The sequence below is a fragment of the Cyprinodon variegatus genome, unplaced genomic scaffold (genome assembly GCF_000732505.1).
Source record: "Cyprinodon variegatus isolate N-32 unplaced genomic scaffold, C_variegatus-1.0 Scaffold73, whole genome shotgun sequence".
Lineage (NCBI taxonomy): Eukaryota > Metazoa > Chordata > Actinopteri > Cyprinodontiformes > Cyprinodontidae > Cyprinodon > Cyprinodon variegatus.
In genome coordinates, this window is record NW_015150526.1 from 821569 (window position 1) to 842310 (window position 20742).

Here is a 20742-nt window from a genome sequence, read left to right on the forward strand (position 1 = left end):
CAAAATCAGTTCTGTGATTCTTGGGCTTACTCTTTCCCTATTTCCACAGTTCATTGCAGAGCCAAGACACAAACTCTCCCCAACATCACAGAGGTTCATGACTGAAAATGACCCTTTGGCTTTATAGAGATATTGTTTCACAATGCTGCAGAATAAACATATTTTGGTTACAACTACAATTCTGAACTCTGCTGCCTAAAAGCCAACATGGATTGAACAGGACTTGGCCTGCAAGGGAAATCCATGAGCGGCTCTCTGCCAAGACTAACTTCAGCATCAGCACTGTGGACAGCTCCCCTGCCTCCTGAGTTTGAAAAGCCTGTTTAATCCTTTATGTGTGACGGTCACCTTTCTTTCTTTATTATTTAAGTTTCTGCAAACAAGATTCCAACCATCATTTAGTCAGTGACTAAATCTTACCTCATAGTCAAGAGGCATGACGTTCAACAAGCGGGAATATAAAAGATTTAAATAAATCATAAAATAGAATGCAAACATCAGAAGCATTGAAGAGAGCAGCCAGACACTAATAAACAGAAAAGTACAGCGATGATGAAGGGTTGTCCAAATGTTAATTATCCACTGAAAAATGTAAAAAAAACAAAAAAAAAAAACATGTAAAATCAAATTCTTTTAAAAGAGAGTATGACATTACATCTGCTAACAATGATTAAGAAATAATTTAGAACCATCTTAAACATGCTGTTGAATATGTGTTTTGAAATGATGGATTTTTAGGCAGGCTTTGTTTCAAAATCCATTCTGTTAAAGTTTTAACAGGATGCACTAAGCTTTGAATGCATTCCTGCTAAAGTATCTTTATTTCCTTTATCCAGTGGGTATCTTGCAAAGCTTTATGTAACTGACGATAAACCTTAAAGCCTTCCTCTGTATACTAGCTCCCCCCAGTGATCACTACTTACCTGACATCCATAAGTTACTCCATCTTTAAATAAAAATGTGCCTGAGATACAGGAGTGTATGTTCTATGCATAAGTGCTGTTAGATGTGTGTGCATATTAAGGAAATACAAGTAATTTAAACCTCAATATACCAGCTCCAAAGCCTGGTTAGTATAGCTGTATTCTAAAATGTTGATGCTGTGAGAAGATCTCTGATGAAGAAAACCCTAAGGATGCCTGCTCCGGCCTACTTCAGTCAAATTCACTAGTCTGAATATGAAAAGTAAAAACAGAGCAGCACACCTGAACAAAGTGGTTCCTATCAGCTGCTCTCAGAACAAGCATTCCCCTTCCATGTTTAAACAGATACATTACAGAGGAGCTGCACATTCACCATGGATAGAGCACACTGCTACTACTGTTTTAAAAGGCAGACACTGAGATTACCATTAATATCTTATTAATATCTTGTGCTGCAATGAATATTAGATTCAAAAATCTTTTAAGATACCACTATTGAATATGTTTCACATATTTGTAGTTAACAGCAACCATTTTAACATATGTGACTTTCATAAAATCAATTTAAATTCTTTAATAGCTCATAAATCAATAATTTAAACTGAGACTTACAGCCGGTCTGGTTCAGACTCAATGCTGCCATAAGCAGCATGCTCAGTGCTTTCTTCAGTGGTTTTAAAAGTAGAAACTAATAGGACATAATACCATAAAACCTTTTCTTCATGTTATTGATATTTATACCAAAATGGAAAAAATACAATCCCATTTCTGAAAATGCTGTTAAACATGTTAAAAATGAATTCACTTTTTAATTTTTAGTTTTTATTAAAAATATCTAATGATAAATTGGTACAGTGGAAATTTTGGTGTTTTCTTTTATTAGATATGTTAGAAATGCGGTTCTATCTCTTTTCCATTTCACTAAGCTCTGGGAATTGAGAAAGTAAAAAAAAAAAAAAAAAAATATATATATATATATATATATATAGAGAGAGAGAGAGAGAGAGAATATACGCTAGTGGTCAAACAATTGAAACACATATACAGTATAATGGAATTTCAAGTTGTCTGTAAAGTTATTTTATAAAAGTTTCCTGAAATTTAAAAAATAATTTTATTGATTCAAACATGCTGTGTAAAACATTATGTCTAGATCTCCGATCTAAACATTAGCAACTTATAATCAAAGCTGTTTCACTGAGTCCAAATTTAATTGAAAATAAAACTGTGAGTGAGGTCACTTGTCATAGCTGCATACATTCTTTAGTAATGAGAAAGAAATAGTGCTTATCAACTGCTACATTGCATCAGCCCATTAAATCATACAAGCTTCAGTGTTTCTATCTGGTTATATTTTCATACATTCACTTCTCAGTCTAAGATTTTATTTGTTCAGACTGTCTACATCATCTGTCTCCTTGTATCCTGTTACATAATGAACAGAGGTTTTTGACTCCGATAAGTAAATGAATTCATAAGTTACATCATCAAGTTGTGCATTTTCAAAATGTAAACAAGAAGAGTTGAATAAAATACACAGACAATGGAAATCAGACATGCTTGGATTTTGGTTACTCAATTCTCACCAAATATGTGAAAATAAACTTAAAAGAAAATCCAGATTTGACCAAAGGACATGCACAGAGAGAGTTCAGCTATCACAATGTTTAAAAACCTGGGAGAGAAGTTCAGGCTCCACAGTGGCTCATATACTGACTTTGCGCATCAGCAATTTAAATAGTGCAGTTCTATAATATATAATGCAAAGCCTTGGTTAATCAATAATAAAATTCTGCAAGAGTCAGTGTTAGGATGAACAAATGGGAATGGTTTTGATCCAGAGGTTCCTTACAGGGCTGAGACAGCTCGAGCTGAAGATGTGCAGTCTTACACATGAGACCGGAATGAAGAACAAACTAATGATTGGTCCACCGGTGCATAAATGATACCCAACAGATTAATTTCCCGGTTCACAACAGCAGAAGCTACATGAAGCAGACTGATCACAGACTACCTCTATTTCCAAAGAAGAGTCCATTTTGAGCGGCAGTCTTGGACACTGAATATCTCTGCTGTTTTGAACCTTGTTACACTTTGTTTAGACTTCCAGCGAAACTGTCAAGGGGACCTTTGGGATTTATAGGAGAGATAATTGACTTTAAAACACGTATAGGAAAGAAATAAAAATATATCATGAATGACATTTTAACTGCTTATAATGTATTCTGCCTGTAGAAGCCCATCACTCCGTGACGGCTGTTGATCTAGGAACAATCTGTTCCCACTCAGCCACTCTGCTGGCTGTCAGTGGTGCCAAATCAGCCATCAGTCATGTTGCCTTTGCCCTCTGGCCAGCCATGACTCCTTCAGCTCTCTGACTGGCAGAACACCTGTCTAACTCTGTGTAAGGTGCAGCTGTCCACCACACTCTCTCTATCTCTCCTGTGTGGCGGCTGCAAATCACAGTTAAAGTACTAAAGCAGAGTAAGCTGTTAACAAATTGTTACTATACTCTCAATTCATCAGACTGACTTCTAACAAAATAAAGAGTACACATGTCTTTGTGCATCACAAAGTAATTTAAGGTGCAGAGTTCTCAAATGGAAGGGAAAGCTTTTTGCTGTCTGAATAATAAAGGTGGCTTTTGAACAGGATCTGGAGCCTTTAATCAACTTCATTACTAGTCTTTTACCACGAGAGGACTTTCCAGGAGAAACATTTAATCTAGCGTTGTCTTGCATTGTCTTGTCTAAAATTATTGGGAGACACTGACATGCACCTGGGCTTACTAAACAAAATAAATTAACTTTGCCTGATTCTCTGCCCTTTTAAAATCACTTATTGATCCTCATCAAAGCTTCTGGGAAGGTTTGCCTGCTCAGCAACAATGGCTTTGATCCATTTTACTCTACAACACTCAGGAAGTGTGTGACCTTTACAGGCAAAACACTTCTAAAGGGAATCGTTTCAATGTATAATTCTTCATTTTGCTTATTAATGTAAACAGGGGGCCTATTTTACTCCATTTAGTGCATTCAACTAGGCTGGCCAGTACGAGATGAGTTAGTTCCTCCTAAAAGCAGATTTAACCTTTATTGTTGTCATTGCGATTTAATGAGGCAAGAAAGGACAAGGGTGGCCAACTGCCAAGTTGACCAGAAGCAGGAGAGTAAGGGACGGAGGAAGGAAATGAAATGGATATCACTGAACAGTACTAGGAACAGTACTATACTAGTACTAGGAACCCAGAAGGCTGGTAAAAAAATAGATTATCAGGTGACGTGTACAGCGGTTTACACCCAACGTTAAAATTTTTGTGTTGTCTAAGAGCATTAGATCTCGACAGAGGTGTCAAAAGTATGAATGTTCATAACTACAAAACAAAAGTAGAAATCCTAGTGTTTAAAATACTTGTAGAAGTTAGAGTATCCACTTAAGCTTTTTACCCAAGTAAATTGTAAAAGCACAATTTTTGAAAGTGCTTTAAATATAAAAGTAAAAGTAATGCAGAAAAAAATGTTAAGGACAGATGCTTTACTGCATTAGCTTATTAACAGAACAATTCTGGATGTAATGTTCTTATAGTCTATTTAATAACTACCAGTAATAGCAGCAGTGTCAAAGTTAACTTTGCATCATCTTGAAAATCATTTCTTCGGGGTATATGGTGAACAACAAAATTAGTGCAGCACACATAAATAAACTGACTGGATGAAACAAACTATTTTGATGTTTTTTTTTGTTTGTTTGTTTTTAAATACTAACAGGCCATAATGGAAGTGAGCTTAAATGAAACAAAACTATTTTTTAAAATTCCAAAAAAAAAAAATACAATGAGTAGAAGTAAAAAGTTTTCTATAAAGAGAAAAATTACTGTAGTAAAGTATAGATAGCTAAAATTTCCACTTAAGTAAGGTAATTAAGTATTTGTACTTCGTTACTTGACATCTCTGCATATGGACTGTTGTGTGGCACAAAGACATTATTAACCATGTTGTTAGCAAAAGGCTGTAAATCCACAGTGACTCTAATAGAACCAAGACACTAAATCAACACATTCATTACCCCAAACATAATCTGACAAGAGTAAAAAAAAAAATTAGCTTTGAGTGAAACTCTCAATCTAATGAAACTATTGTCCAACCACCAGGGAGTTGTGACCATTTTGAGGACATCACTTCCTGAAACAAAAAATAGAGCAGTGTTGATTGACATATCAATGTGCACCATATCGGAATTGCTACAATTGCTGCAGTGCTATCAGATTACTCCTTAAAAATAAGCCAAACAAACTCTGGAGTAAATGTGCAACGAGGCATTATAACAACTAAAATATATAAAATAGCTGAATAAGCTTTTAATAATTAGTATGCTAGTATAAAAAATGACTCAGTTTGCTTTCAGTAACTGCCCATTGTTTTAAATTTTCATTGTTTCCCAAGTTCTAATTCCCTTTTTTATATTCTCTAATTTTTTATCTGCACCCTCTGAGTAAAGCTATGACAGTAACTGAACCAAAGACTCTGAGGAATGTTTCCAGGACAGCTTGTTAAATCTACTGTATGCCTCAAAGGTTTATCTAAATATATAGATATATGCACACACATTCAATCACATAACCACAATACATTTGTTGTGGTTTGTTTCTTTTTTTTTTTTCTGTAAAGCTATGCTCCGTTGTTTCTTTCAATCATTTGTAAAAGTTTTTATTGCAAAATGTTAGTTTTTTTTTATATATTCAAATCTCACAGTATGTTCTAGGCCATTTCAGGTCATTCTGACTCAATCCTGTTTATCATTTCTGGCTTCATCTGCGAACCTTTTACCTCCTTGTAATAGTGCTGAACAGCAACAGCCTGTATTGCACCTGCACTAAATCTGACTGAGGTGCTTCTACAAACAATGCCCTTGTCATTAACTGCAGCCTTACTATCTCAATTCATGGGAACACAATAAGTATAGGCTGTAAAATACCCAGTAATCAGATTTGGAAGATTTATTTTTAAAAGTAATTAACCTTAAATCGAAACTGATAGTCTTGTTTCAATTAATCCTGAGAGTCACATTTCACCGATAATGGTTACCTGCGAAGATAAATCACTCCTAAGCTTTAGGTTTATTAAAATGTCTGTTAAAGTTATATTTTTCTATCCCTTTCTGTGACTGTTACAGGGTGTATACTGTGGCTTTCACTGCCATATACAACAGTATGCTCCTAATTGCCCCCTGTAATACATTTCCATATATTTCATATTGAAATAAACATAGTAATAAAAATTCTGCAATGAATCCTAAGCAACAAATCCCCAGGCCTCCATAAGCTATACAGCTCATTCAGTGCTAAATTTGCTCCCAAGGTAGAACCTGATTTCATGTTCAAATCTCACCACGAGGCACTGTAAACTGAAAACAAAATAAAATTATGCTAAAAACAGTAATATATACACATATATATGTATAAATACAATGTCCTGAGGTATATGGCTCCTCTGAGAACAAACTGCATCCTAGGGGAAATCAGCTATGAGAGAAACTTTCTAAATTAGGCTGTCAATATCCACACTAGGGAAAGTTATTTGATTTTTCCATACAATCCATGAAGCCTATTTATAGCATGTCAAGACCCTTTTTTCTGGTCTAAGATAAGGCTGAACTTTTAATCTCAGCTCAAAGCAGCTTAAGTCCTTATTAAAAATTCAGGATCTCATTAGCCTCCAGATTAGACTCAAAGACTAACCCTGGTGTTTCTATGATCATGCGGCCTGCAGGAAAATACTATGATGCCACCCTAAAGCTGACAGTTTCTACAGAACAAAAGCTACATAGGATGCTAGAAGAGTCAGAGATGTTGTGAAGGGAGAAGCACAAACATCTCCATCTAGAGGTGGAAGAACAAAGCTGTAAGTTATCCACTGTTGTTTCTAGGACACCTTGCAAAAGTATTTAGACCTCTGAAACTTTATTCTCAACTGCAAATGAAACTTTGTTCTCATAATAAAACCATAAAAATTTATCATAGTTATTAAGATTTTAATTAATAGACCAGCACAGTCTAAAGCAGGGGTTTAAAACATTTCAAATTCAAAGAGCCATTTTTTTACTTCAGTCCAACAAATAAATATTTAGAGCTGTAAATAACCTCCTAGCCATTTCAATTTTTTTTATTATAAAAAAAGAAATTTCTGACAAAAAAAAGACAAACATTTCTGCTACTTAAAAAAATCTGAAAAATATATTTCCTTTATATTTAGAGTCAATTCATTTTGAAATTTAATGCAATAAAAGTATTTTTTTTAAAAGAATTACCTGGCTTTTTATCATTTTTAGCCAAAGTGATAAAAATCCATTGTCGAGTGTCTAGTGAACCACTTGTTTATCCGGAGCCAGAGGTTGCAGATCTCTGGACTAGAGCATAAGGTAAAATGAAAGGAAAATGATACATGGTAATACACTTTGTATTTTATTTCTTTGTTACTATAAAAAAAAAAACTATATATGGGACATGCATTTGTATATAACCTAAATTAATATGGTATTCTTAAATAAAATCCAGTACAATCAATAACCTCTAAAAAGCAACAGTCAAGAGAGTTAGTCAGTGAGTGATTCAATCTTAGTATAAATATAGATTTTCTGTTAGTGCCTATTTTTTTTACAGCATAAATGCCCTCATAAGCAAGGAGAGATACCAGTTAGATCAGGAATAAATATTTTGTATTGTTTCAGCTGAGCTAGGTCATAAAGCCATATCCAAAACGTTGATTTTACAGAATGATGTTTAATGATCCTCAGAAAGAAATGTCACAACTGCAAACCAAACAGATTCTAACTCACTGGCCAAAATAAGAATTATTTCATGGGTCATCATGGGGATGATTCAGGTGTCGCTTGGAATTGAGTTTAAGTGTGGTTTAGGTTTAGGTATGTATTCATAAGAGTTACAGTAAGGGCCCAGGTTGGGCTATAGAAAGGGATGGAAGTCAAAGGAAACTCCCTCTAAGGATAGAGGGAAATAACATGTGTGTCTATCTAAGTATGTAAGCAAACATACAGTATCTATGTCAATAATAACCTCATTCTTTAAAATCTATCTTTGATATTGATAATTTTTTGCTGACGAATACACCTGTTGGTACCAACAAATCCAAACAAATGGCTTTACTGACCACAAGCCAAAGATGTTAAATGTTCAAAAGGTAAATGTTCAAAAAGAGGTGAAAAACCGCAGTCAACAACAAAGGCGTAAATTTGTACATTAAGGATGGCAAACAGGCAGCAGACGTGCATTAAAAAGAGGCAAACTGAGTCAGCAGGAGTTTACAAAGCATCCTCTGCAGATCTGGTACTCATCAACCGGGCTTACAAGCCTCATTAACTAACTGTGTGGGAATCAACACCATACTAGAGGGTCGTAAGATTTTTTTTCAGCTTTATAACGATTTTGTTAAAAATGAAGCATAATGATGAAAGTAATAAAAGGAAACTCAACAGCAGCTTAAAACAAGGAGCCACTGCTCCAATAATTGAATATTCAATGGTCAAAAGTGTACAAAGCTAGGCCCACTTTGCTTGGAGAAAATTAAAGTGAAATTAATATATCAGTAGTGTTCTCTTATTTGAAAGAATTACCAATAGAAACTCACTGGAGGGAATTTAAAATGAAAATTAGGAGCTTAAGCATAAATAGAGCTTCATTCATTTATTGTGGGTCTTACAAGGTTTTTTTATTCATCAGGCAACTCGAAGTCTCGATGGACGCCCTAAGTAACAGAGAAATCCAATCTAGTTTATGCTTAATTATTCTCTATGTATTTTTATTACTTCATCTGATCCACATTTTAATTCTCTGCGTTACGTGAGGTTTCTATTATCCCTAAATGCATTTAATTCCAGATACATGAGCAATAACAATTAAAAGTTTAGGCCTGCAGGAGGTTTATAAGATTGACAAACTTTTGTTTTTATTGTGTAATTTAGAAGGAACTTTCATATAAACTGGTTTTACTATGTATATGTGCGTTTTTTCCAGTTTTGAAAAATGAGAACAGGAAAAAAAAGCTACAGGACTGCAGAAGTGTATATTTTCCATTGCTGGTTTTACCATCTTTTGCTCCACACACGCATGCACAAAACCCGCCTATCATAAAGGTAGGTAAGATCTGTGGAAAAGTTGAGTTTCACATCTAAGCATTGGTTAATCACCAATCTACTGAAGTGAAGGAAATCGAGGCTGATAAAAAGCAGGGTTATAAAATCTGAAAACAACCTTTTTACAAAGTTTGATTGGATGTCTTTTTCCACTGAAACAATTTACCCTGGTCATCTCTGCCTGGCCGAAACATGCATGCATATTTAAAAAAAACAAATAAAAAACTTAGAATCTCACAGGGTTAGCAGGCTGAAAAAAAGGTTTAAAATATCATCCACAAAATTCAGACAAATAATGCTAACAAAAAAAGCCACCTCTAGATCTGTATATGCATTAATAAGCAAAACACATCTATTTTGGTAAGATTTCGAAGCACCAAATCATTTATGTTGTTTTTCATACTAACAAGTAAATAATCTGGGGAAAAAAATGTTTGGGGAAAAAAGCATGAAAGAACCCATTAACATTAAACAGTTGTTTTTGTTGAAAGAAAGCAGATTAAACTTCCACCAATCTGATAAGTATCACTGATTGCGAGGTTTTGGAAAGGTTGCAATACAGCTGCATCAGCTACTTATGCACTTTATATGTACCGCATTAAATATTTCATAAACATTAAAGCACAGACTTTAGTATATACAGATGGCCTGAGGCTAAGGAATATCAGAACAATGCACATTTATGTATCACTAATATACTGAATACTAATAATTTTAAACATATGAAGTAATAAGTGACTCCAAGTAAATTAGAATATCAAAACGTTATGCATCTTTGTTTGCTTTATTATGCCTCCTTGTTTAAAACTTATGGGACCCAGCATACATATAAAAATACAGACAAGTTCTAAAGTTTGGTAAAGTGTTGAAAACAAATGTCTGGAAAATACATAATGCTATTATTTTTAATACCACTAAGCAAAGATGCAGAACTTGATACTGTATTTCTGTTTGGTTTTAGTAACAAAAATTACTGATGCAGGCTGTACTCTTTTATTCCTGCGAAGGTTTTTCGTGCTTTTTTTCTTCAGCTCATTCTCATGTCAAAGCCAATACATATATCCAGCTCAGGCTGCCTGATCAGATCACTATCAGCTTGTAAGTTGTAGCTTGAGTTAATCGAACAGATAGAGCCTCCGTTGTCACGTTGTGCTCTTTGAGGGATCCTGTATGTCAGGTATGGTAAAATGTCATCCATGCAGATCTTTAAAGTGTGTCATGCAACACCTGATACCAGAAACACTTCAACATTAATGAATAAATCAGAAAATTTAAAACAAAATTTAATTCATAAAGACGTGTTTCTCTACTTTAATCTTAGAATTTTTTTATATTTAAAAAAAGCTTGACTTGTACTTAAGGCTTTTTCTCAGATAGATCTTAATCAGTTTACTTTATATTAAAAGGGTCATAAAAATTAGCTTTTCTTTTTCATTGATTTTGTTCTTTTATTTCTTTTGGTTTAACTAAAATAATTTTTTAATCATATTGGGCATAACTTACCACTTTGAAAATCAAAAATTTCTTCTTTCCTTTCATGCAAAATCATCAGATATAAGCCAAGATATCATGAGGAGAATTCTGAACTCCACAACTGTGGTTCTGCCATGGTGTGAGGTGTTGCAGATCCATAGAGCAAGTGGATCAAGGCAGCAGAAGATGAACAAATAATTAATGACAAACTGAAAACTTACAGCAATCAGGGAGCCAGCAAACAGAACATAAGAAAGTCCAATAAAAACAAATCCAGCAGAGAGGAAACAAAAAACCAGGAATGACTTCAGAGATAGGATGAGCTACATACAAACCAGGGGTCTCATTCATTAAGTTCATAAAAAAACACAGCCTTGTTGGGTATGCAGTTATTACCAATGTTTCCTGACCCAGCATGATTGCAGGTTTATCAGCTGATCACACTCCATAGAGCATTGCTTTTGAATCTATTCTCTTCATAAGGTCCAGTATTGACCCGCCACACCCAGGCCTTCTCTGTTCATACCAGGTATTAAACAGGAAGGAGGAGGTCAGTGTGCATAACTCCAATGTAGAAAAAGGTGATAAAGAAACACAGTTAAATATGAACAAGCAATCAAATGCATTATTGGTATAAATAATTAATATGCTTCATATGCACAATGCCTCATGATGCAGTCATTTTATGGGAGACCCTACCTACTGAATGTATTAACATTATGAAAACGTAGCACAACCATTTTTGCCAATATAAAATCATTCTTGTTTTTATTAATAATAACAGGTGTTTAACATAATCAACAACTAAATGACTCTCTACTTGATGCTCCTTTTAAAGACATCATAATTTATCTATAAATCTAAGATATCATAGTCAGCAATATGCAAAATTCTGCCTGGATGTCCTTGTTAATGCAATTATTCCACATTAGACTATATTAGACTCTCCACCTCACTCACCCATACATCTATTTCTGCGTCTTTTAAACTGCGCTTTTTATTTCTTTCTTTTTCTTATTTTGGCTATGATTGCCAGGGGCTTATTTAAATACAAAAATAACATTCATGTAGCGCATTGCTTGGACCATTTACAGCTGAATGCAGGCATGAAGAGAGTTGAACATGAGGTGGAAACTTGTATGAAAAGTAGAGGTGTGGAAATGGTTTGATAAAAAAAAAATTTTTTTGGGGGGGGGGTACTCTATTTTCATGGGTTTGTTAATGTGGAATGTGAATTTTTTATGGATTTAACCAAATATTTCATAAATAAGAACCCAGGTGAGTACAACCATCAGAACGGTAGCAGGTGAAACAGCAATGGGCAGGAGGGAAGAGGCCATTATTCCAAAACTTACATAGAAAGCCTCACTGCACAGTTTAATATAATTTTATTTTAGCAGAAATCTCCTGTGATCTGTAAATACTAAAACTGAAGCGCTTGCCTTTTTGGAGAAGACATATGGCAATGTGCAAGCTTGAGAGCACAATAACAACTCTGAAATATAGGGGTAGCGGTACCGTGTTGTATGAGTTGGGGTCTAGTACTTTTAACAGAATAGAAGGAAACCTGGAGAAATTACCTGGAGAAATTTGTATTACTATTACAGCAAAACGAAGAAATCAGTCAGAAAGTTAAAGCTTAGATACAAATACGTCTTTCAAGTAGACAACCGTGCTGCAGAATATAAGGACAACTAAATCAATTACCAGAACCCTGATCTGAGCCACATGCAATCGTTTTGGGTAAAGATGGGTAAAGTCTTGTGTGAGCAAGTTGACCTAAAAACCTGACTGATTTAAACCGTTTCTGTCTGGATGAATGGGAGAACTTACTGCAAGCTATTGCAACAAGTTAATAGGGAAATATTCAAAGTGTCTAATCAAATTGAGAAATTTGAAAAGTAGTCTCTTATTTTTCTGCCATGTAGCATTTACAAATAATTATGTTAATCCTAACTACAGTAATCTAGGAGGGTGGGTAGGACAAAATGTGTCTCTTGATTCAACTACTTCACTAAAGTCTTTTGTATCTTGGAGACAATTCACACTGATGAAAATTAATTTCCTTTGTAAGCTTCATTACTGTGGGAATGCACTCAGCTGCATAATGAAGATTAATGCCTGTGGCAGGACAGCAGATATGTATCTATGTGATATCCTTTGTATCAACTTTATATTTTTTTTCATCCTTGCAAAGTAGAATATTTCGTAAAAAAACGGGCACAAAAACCCAAAACATATTAATTCTGTGCACCAAAGAGAAAATACACTCTCATATTCATGTTATTATTAAACCTATGGTACAATTGCTTGCTAAAATGAGCAACATATTTTCTAATATTCGTCATGAGCATAGGCATGAGAAAGCAAGCTTATTTAAAACAGCAGACCACTGATTAAGAAGACATGAAGTTATTTGTAAAGACAAGGCCAGATTTACGCATAAAAATTAATCCCTACATCAGAGAACAAAAACTTAAAAAAAAAAAAATCAACTAAGTGCCACATCTGTTTTATTGGGTTACAATAACTTTTAGCCTTGTTTTTTTAGGTGGAGCTCAGAATGCCGTAAAGCAGCAATCTGAGCTCTTATTGTGACCCTTGAGCACTTATGTCTCTCAAGGGTTACAAGACCCTTGAGAGACATAAGTGAGTTTTTGAGAAGTTCAGCCTGCCCAGAGCATCATTATGCACAAAGTGCTGTATATTGGCCTGCAAAATCAAAAATTCCTGTCATACATTTCGCTGATGCTTGGGTAAAAAGCTATATGGTGCAGATTGAAGGATTAAAATGAGGCGTAACTGACATAAAAATATTGATTCACTTTGCTTTGTTTGATTAGTATTGGCTTCTTGCTGTAGTGTAATGGTGTGAAGGATATTTTCCTTGCACACCTTTGGCATTTCATCACCAGCTCCAAATGCCTACCCGTGGGTTGCTGACCATCTCCATCCCTTTATTATCGCAGCATACTGAATCCGATCATCAGATGGTTACTTCCAGCAGGTTAAGATCACATTTTTAAAATGACCAAAACTGTTTTCTATAACAGGAAAGTGAGTTCACAGTTGTCCACTGACTTCCACAGTAGGTAGATTTCATTGTATCTGTGTGGCTTTGGAATATGAGGGAAAGGAGGTGACTGGCATCATGAATATGCAGCCAAAATATTGGCAGCAACTATTTCATGCAATCTTCTCTCTGTTAACCAATATCTCTTGATTTAATGTTAGAAAGAATTGAGGCAGTTCTGAATGTAAAACAGGGTGCAACCCAAAATAAAGCCTGTTGTACCTAATCAATACGCCAGTGCAAGCATGTATTTGGTGATCTTAGTCTTAACAGCAAAGCAGCAGTAATTAATTGGTATTCCTGACACAAACTTGTCCTTCAAGACATCACCACAGGGACCTAAATTTAACATTTGACAAGTTTAACAGTTACAAAGTATAATTTAGTACGTACCCATGTCAACGAATACAATAGAAGCTGTCTTTGAAAGTGCTCATTACATCATCAGAGTTTCTTTAAAGCTAAATATATAAATAATCAATTATGACACTTTCTCAAGCACTCCTACAACACTTTTAGGCTTCAGTCAAACATGCCCTCCAAATGCTCATCAACAGACTGCTAAGAGATATAATTAAAAAAGATGCTCAAAAGCTAAACATGTACCTGAAATGAATTAACACCTACCTTCCAGAGTTTCTCCACCCGGGACAACTTGTGTGATTTCATTTTGCCAGATGCAGCACTTACTGATGTGGATGAATCGAGATGCGGTAAAATGTCATTAAAAAAACACCCCAGGACCACAATGAGAACAACCCCAGAATCAGAATCCGCACTCTTCTGAGAGGAAGTGTGCTTATCTCTGTATTCGTCTTTGCGGCCTGTTTCTAACTGCAAGACTGCTCAGATTATGCCCAGTAGAGAGCATAAACCTGACACCTCTGCAGTTGCAGTGGTGCAGGTCGGATCACTGAGGGAATATCAGACTGATCAGGACTGCTGCTGCTGCTCGTTTGCATTCATGCAACTCAACGCTGAAAGGAGAGTGAGGAGTGCCGCCAGCGTGCTCAGGCCCTTTACAACAATCAGCACTGAACCACTTACCTGAGCCATTAGCTGCATCTTGCCTTTAGCACAGATCAGCATTACACACCGCACACAGAACTACTGCCAATTTATGGAGCATTTCAAACAGTCTGAAGCCTCTCCTGAACTTTCCCTGACACAATACCGGCTTCTTCTGTACAGATAACACCTCCTCTTTTAGTGCATGCAGGGCTTCGAATGTGCTGATGCATGCGGTCTGTGCGTCCTAAAGAAAATGATACCTGTAAGGTGTCACAGCTCTACATACGATCTGTCCCCACAAGGGTATGCATGAAAAAAAAACACTCTGTGTAATGTGACAAATCCCTGTAAAGCTTCTTTAGTGCATAAATTATTTAAAAAAAAACAAAGCAGGCAGAACAATTCTCCTGAGACAACAAAAAAGAAAATCACTGAAAAAACTTTTATTATGAAAATTACACAACTCAGATCCCACAGAAACAATGCCAGCCACAAAGAGAAAATAATAACTTAATGTAATGGCTGGATAGAAAAATAGGCAATCCCCACAAGAGAAACTAAGTTCTGTTGAGCAGAGAAACATCAATCCTCACAGTTCATCATTCCCGTTTTTGGGTGGATATACCTTTTGACAAGCTGCCAGCTCCCAGAATACCGAATCACTGAGCAGTATTCCCCAAACTCGCTTCACCAAAGAATTATTATCTCCCAGATCTCTGCTCAGCTAAAGGCGAGCTCCACATTAAAAAAACCTCCACTCCCAGCTTGGAGTGAAGTGACCCACCCTTGAATGAGGTTTGAACCTCGTTCTGACTCCCAAGGTGTGTTCCAGGGAAATCCATGGGGAAATATTGATAGAAGATGATGATTGTCCTGCTGCAAAAGTGATGAATCACAAACTGTGCCTTCAGAGAAAATGCCAGTATGCAAGATGACAGGCCCAGAGGTAAAATCAGTTACACATGACACACTACTGCTAAAGAAGATACAGAGAACTGCTTGGAGATGAAACAACAGCTAGAAACCTACCTTCATGGCAAGAGGGACAAATGGTCATGTTCCTGTCACTCCTCTGTAGAGTGGAATGAACACATGGGTCTGACAAGGACACACATCTCATGTGTTATTCATCAGAAGACTAAACAAGAGCCCAGAGGCAGAATATAGCCCTCTGTGCCATTGTTTAAACCAACAGGCATACCTTAAGCAACATCCCAAAACCAACTTTTTACCCAACCAACATTAAGAAATTAAGTTCCTTTGGTGTCAAAAAAAACTCCCCAGTCCTAAGATTGCTTGTAGAGACTCTGAGCTGTGCTTTATGGTAAAAAAAAAAAAAAATTAAAAAATCATTTGGGAGTAAAAGTTTGCAAAGTTTAAGGATAAAGAAACTAAATAAATAAAACCAAAAAATACAGACAGACACAGAGTTAACAGAATATCCATATGTCTGCCTGTCTGTCTGTCTGTCTGTTTACAGTATGTATGCGTCCGTGTATTTTATAGTTTTGGATCAATTACCACTGTACAGTAAGTTGTTTTCAATAAATGCCATATATTACTGTACACTCTTTATGAAAGGTAGAGGTTATTTGATTACTGAGTAAATATATAGTTTTTCAATAGTAGATTAACCATAATTACTTTGATTCATCATTTCATGCCTGATAAAGATAAATTACGAATTCTGGTGTCCATTTCATGTTTGTAAGGGCAGAGGCGTACAGGGAAAAAAAGGGCACATATTGCATCCTCAGCACCACAGAGGGGACTTTAGCATGCGTTCCTCAACAACTGGGCCACAAGGGGACCCCTCTGTTAAGTGCCTCACTGGTGATAGCCTGAACGTAGAAAATGTTGAAGTAACTGTTCTGTCTCAGAGAGACAAAGAGAAAAGAGAAAAGCTAAAAGTAAAATATGTTAGGCCTCCATCTGCAGCTGTTGCCAAATAAAGAAAGAATGCTTTAAAAAAGGATTCCCAAAATGTCAGGAATATTATCTGGGACATTACAATTGCTGATTTGTAACATATCCATTTTTACCTTTTTAATTCACCAGAAAAGATTGTAAAATGCAAAATCAAAGCACATTCAGGGTTGCTGTTTTGATGACTTTATCAATTGTCAAAAAGCTGCTTCTTCCATGCAGTAAAAACTTCTGTAATTAATTGAAGGTCACCAAGCTCCTGTCCTGTGTTCTGAATAAATTAGAGACAAATCTTTTTTTTATTATTATTATTATTATCACAGAATTTAATACCATTGTTGGTCTGAATATTACCATTATCTTACATCGTCAGAGCAACAAAGATTTAAATTATTGTCCTTGCTGTGGTTTAAAGTCTAGGGAAGATTAAAAAAACAAACCTTTAAAGAGACATCCCTGACACCTGATCTATGAGCTTTACCTGATTAACAGAACAAAGTTAAAGCACTGAGGGTGGAATGAGGAACAGTGCTAGAGCTACATTCACAAGAGGGACATGCTGTTGCTTCCTAAAGGATTGTGCTTAGTGACAAAGACATTTATTTATATTTTTTAATTTATCTGCCAGTAAACAAAAAATTATTATTATTTAATTATAGAATCATAAATATTTTCTCGACCATAAGGTGCACCGTACTAAAAGGCGCAGTCCCAGTTATGTGTGCCATTTCTGTATTTAACACACACATAAGGCGCACCGGACTATAGGGCGCGTTTTTCATATACAGGTACATGTTCTATACTACGTTTAAATACCTCTACTGTGTATTTAAAAATAGAGTTGGAGCAAAACTGAGTATGATTGTGCTTTATTCATGTATTTATTACAAAGTATTAATCAAACCTGGGAGCTGGCCGTGAGACAGACACATCGCAGATGACAGAACGCTGTGATCACTCCTAAATTAACTTAAAATCATGAAACCTGCCGACAGAATATGTTCGCTTTTATTCGCTTTATCGGTATCCTGGTGCCTGCAGTTTAAATTATTTAGATGAAAAACACATGCCAGCCACCGCGGTGAACCCAGAGGCTGCTCGGCCTAGAGGCTGCTGTTGAAGGGATTCCTACTGTCGGCGCACCGCTGGTATGTGGGGGTCTGAGCGCCTCCGACAGAAATAGTAGCCTATAGGCAGGATGATAATCTGGATGAACTGACTGCAATTATTAAGTTTTCAGGTGGACTTTCTCACTTAAAAAATATTAAAACTACTTTATTCCCACTGATCACAGCAAATATAGCTGAAAGATTTAGATTATTTAGATGAAAAAACACCTGCCAGCCGCCGCGGTGAAACCAGAGGCGACGCGGCCCAGAGGTTCATGTTGAATTAAGTTTTCAGGTAGAAAAATAGAGCGGGAGCAAAACTGAGTATGATTGTGCTTTATTCATGTATTTATTACAAAGTATGAATCAAACCCATCAAAGTCATCATCCTCTGTTTCTGAATTCTGCGCTAAATCAGACATGCCAGTTTCCCCTTCTTCGCTGTCAGAGTCACTTTCCGTGCCGCGCGGCTCCTCAGAAATAATGCCGGCTTTTGCGAAAGCTCGAACAACAGTTCCAGCAGACACGTTAGTCCAAGCATCAACAATCCATCCGCAAACGGTGGCGTAACTTGCCCGGCGCTGCCTTCCACTTTTCTTGAAACTGTGGTCTCCGTCTGTCATCCATCGCTCCCACGCCGCTCGCAGCCTTACTTTGAACGGCCGGTTCACACCGATGTCGAGCGGTTGAAGTTCCTTTGTCAGACCCCCGGAATAACGGCGAGCACAGCGTTCATTTGATTCACCTTTTTTTTCACATCGGCTGTGAGATGGGCACGCATGGAGTCACAGATTAACAGCGATGGTGATGCGTGGAAAAAAACACCTGGTCTCGTCACATACACCTGCCTCAGCCACGCTTTCATCATCTCCTCATCCATCCAGCCCTTTCATTTGCGTTAATATCATATGTCATCAGAGCGATGTGTCTTTCTCGCTGTCAGCTCCCAGATCAGCTTCTCTGATTGGTTGATGCGGCGCTTCCAGCAGCAAAACTTCAATTTTTCCATCTCGAGCAGCAGCAGCGCGTTGGCGGCATGTCAGAGGCTTAAACGCTCCCGACGCGCTGCGCCTGCTGCTCAAAACGCGCTGCGGGACCCTTTGCTGCATCTATACGCGCGTCAACCATTGACTTTGCATGTAAACTCGCTGCTCTGCTGCGTCCGGTTCATACTGATGTCAAGCGGTTGAACAGCGAGCACAGCATTAATTTGTTTCACCTTTTTTTTCACATCGGCTGTGAGATGGGCACGCATGGAGTCACAGATTAACAGCGATGGTGATGAGTGGAAAAAAACCACCTGGTCTCCTTACATTCACCTCCCTCAGCCACTCTTTCATCATCTCCTCAATGAGGTGGTCTCAAAAGTCGCAGTTACAACACACATAGGGCGCACCGCACATTTTGAGGGAAAAAAAAGAAGTTTATGTGCGCCTTATAGTCGTGAAAATACGGTAATAGCATTGCTCTCATAATCACTGCTCCCCTTCTTCTTTTACATAGAGACTCGTCTTCATCTTCCTAGTGAAGCATTTTATTATCACCTTCTAATGATCCCAAACAACAAAAGTCACTATTTGACTGAAAGAAAGCAGATTTTACATTTTTCATGAGGAATGTTTTATAGAGATGCATTCAATGCACAGGTTCAGAAATCTGCCTCAATACAGTGCATCAAACAGTAAAAGATTTTATGTTTTTTACTTGTTGGGATTGTATAAAGTAAACAGTGATTAAGAACAGTAATCATAATTATAAAGTGCAAAAAAGATAGAATTGTTTTTTGTAATCAGCTAAAAATAAAATAGTAAAAAAAAAATGTAAAAAAAAAAGGGGTGCATGTGTTGTACAGGGCATCCTTACCCCAATCCTTGGTCGTTAGCTTTTGGGTTTCTGTTTTTTGTGTTTTCTTATTTTCCCTGTTTATTTCTTGCCTTCTAACAGGTCTTGACTCGTTGGTTAATTCATTGTGTTTAGCTTCTCAGATTGTACTGGTTTTGTTCTTTGCACCCTGCCGTTCAAAAGTTTGGAGTCACATTGAAATGTCTTTATTTTTGAAGGAAAAGCACTGTACTTTTTAATGAAGATAAACTAGTTCTAACTTTAGGCCCATTTCCAGCAACTATCACTCCAGTGTTCTAATGGTACAATGTGTTTGCTCATTGGCTCAGAAGGCTAATTGATGATTAGAAAACCCTTGTGCAATCATGTTCACACATCTGAAAACAGTTTAGCTTGTTACACAAGCTACAATACTGACCTTCCTTTGAGCAGATTGAGTTTCTGGAGCATCACATCAATTAAACACTCGAAATGGCCAGAAAAAGAGAACTTTCATCTAAAACTCGACAGTCTATTCTTGTTCTTAGAAATGGCTAAGAAATTGAAGATTTCCCACAACGGTGTGTACTACTTACTCCCTTCAGAGGACAGCACAAACAGGCTCTGACCAGAGTAGAAAAAGAAGAGGAAGGCAGTGTTGCACAACTGAGCAAGAAGATAAGTACATTAGAGTCTCTAGTTTGAGAAACAGACGCCTCACAGGTTCCAACTGGCATCTTCATTAAATAGTACTCGCAAAGCACCAGTGTCAACATCAACAGTGGAGAGGCAGCTGCGGGATTCTGGGCTTCAGGGCAGAGTGGCAAAGTCTGAGACTGGCCAATAAAAGAAAAAGATTAAGGTGGGCAAAAGAACACAGACATTGGACAGAGGAAGACTGGAAAAAAGTGATGTGGACAGATGAATCCAAGTTTGAGGTGTTTGGATCACAAAGAAGAACGTTTGTGAGATGCAGAACAAATTCTAAGATGCTGGAAGAATGCCTGACGCCATCTGTTAAGCATGGTGGAGGTAATGTGATGGTCTGGGGTTGCTTTGGTGCTGGTAAGGTGGGAGATTTGTACAGGGTAAAAGGGATTCTGAATAAGGAAGGCTATTACTCCATTTTGCAACGCCATGCCATACCCAGTGGACAGCGCTTGATTGGAGCCAATTTCATCCTGCAACAGGACAATGACCCTAAACACACCTCCAAATTTTGCAAGAACTATTTAGAGCAGAAGCAGGGAGCTGATAT

The 20742-nt window shown here is 36.8% G+C and overlaps 1 protein-coding gene across 4 annotated transcripts in view; it reads right to left on the bottom strand.

Annotated features, from left to right (window-relative positions):
* LOC107083385 (dipeptidyl aminopeptidase-like protein 6) overlaps positions 1-20742 on the bottom strand; it is a 134656-nt gene that overhangs the window by 67243 nt on the left and 46671 nt on the right. Inside the window, exon 1 of one of the 4 annotated variants that reach the window (XM_015372585.1) lies at positions 14245-14449. The exons of the other annotated variants lie outside the window; for them this stretch is intronic. Coding sequence (XP_015228071.1) covers positions 14245-14286 — 42 coding nt within the window. The 5' untranslated portion in view covers positions 14287-14449. Of the gene's footprint in view, positions 1-14244; positions 14450-20742 lie in introns of those variants that run through there. 4 annotated transcript variants of the gene reach the window in all.